General features: G+C 21.3%; 1 protein-coding gene across 1 annotated transcript in view; it reads right to left on the reverse strand.

Annotated features, from left to right (window-relative positions):
• Positions 1-938, reverse strand: part of PRSY57_1236100 (hypothetical protein) — a gene marked incomplete at both ends in the record, with an annotated part of 1,854 nt that extends 916 nt beyond the window's left edge. Inside the window, one exon of the mRNA XM_012908779.2 lies at positions 107-938. Within this exon, the coding sequence (XP_012764233.2) occupies positions 107-938 (832 nt within the window). The remainder of the gene's footprint in view (positions 1-106) is intronic.
• Between the last annotated feature and the right edge of the window lie 361 nt (positions 939-1,299).

The raw sequence follows: 1,299 nt of genomic DNA on the forward strand, positions 1-1,299 counted from the left end.
GTAAAATATATAAATCAAAATAAAAAAAAACACATATATATATATATATGTATATATATATATATATATCTATATATACATACATATAACATATTTTTCCACTTACAGTTGTGCTCCGTGCTGTATGTTACCTCGATGAAACCATTATCTCCATATACCTTCAAGTTGAATATTTTATTGAACGTATTTACAGATATGGTAATATTACAATTTAGTGATTCGAAAAGGAGATTGGCTACAACACATTGTACTGAGGCAGCTTCATTATTTACACTATAACTCTTTGCTAATACACTTTTTGGTTTATCAAATAAGAATTCCATCAATGACATTATTAATATTGTTCTTAGAAATAAAATATTGGATACTTCTTCATTTTGATAAGTAAAAGGAATAAAAGTACATTCAAGTTGTGCTCCATAAATATGACCTAATTCATTAAGGCCTGTTTTTAGGTTATGAAAAACGCGTTCATTTAATATAGGATTATATATATTCCAATAAAATTGTTTATTCAAATTTTTAAATTCTTCTTTTACATCATATATAATATTTGTATATGGATTAAAATTATTAATCAAAGATTTATATTTTTCAAACTTCTTAATATTCCATGTTGGAATATTGGAACTAAATATATAAAAAAACTTTTTTTGACTTATCACATATTCTAAAATAAACTCATGAAATGTACTTGTAGATAATGCTAAAAATAATAAATCAATACTTTCGTTGCTTATTCCCTCTATATATTTTATTGCGTTGTTATTTGTATTTGTTATGGTATCAACTAATCCAAAAGTTGATACTAAACCATTTTTTAATTCATCATCGTTACAATACATATATTTTATTTTCCATTCCTTTATCAAAAAGGGAATCCATTTAAATCCCTCTTTATCACAAATTAGGAATATAGAAAATTTTCTTGAAGCCATTGAAATAAAATAAAATAAAAATAAAATAAAATAAAATAAAATAAAAATAAAAAAATATATTAATATAAATAAATGGACATATATATATATATATATATATATATTATATTATATTAATTAGAGGGATGTCGCAAACATATACCATCATATTTAAACATACAATTATGTATATGTGGACAATGTGTAATAATTCAGAAAAATTTATAGTCACCTTGGTATATAAAATAATAGAAGTGAATAAAGAAAATAACAAACGAACTTTTGAACAACGTCCTTGTTTAAAAAATAGTCTAAAATGATCATATATATATATATATGTATATATTTTTTTTTTTTTTTATTACTTTAAATATATTTCATT

The sequence above is a fragment of the Plasmodium reichenowi genome, chromosome 12 (assembly GCF_001601855.1).
Source record: "Plasmodium reichenowi strain SY57 chromosome 12, whole genome shotgun sequence".
Taxonomy (NCBI): Eukaryota; Apicomplexa; class Aconoidasida; order Haemosporida; family Plasmodiidae; genus Plasmodium; species Plasmodium reichenowi.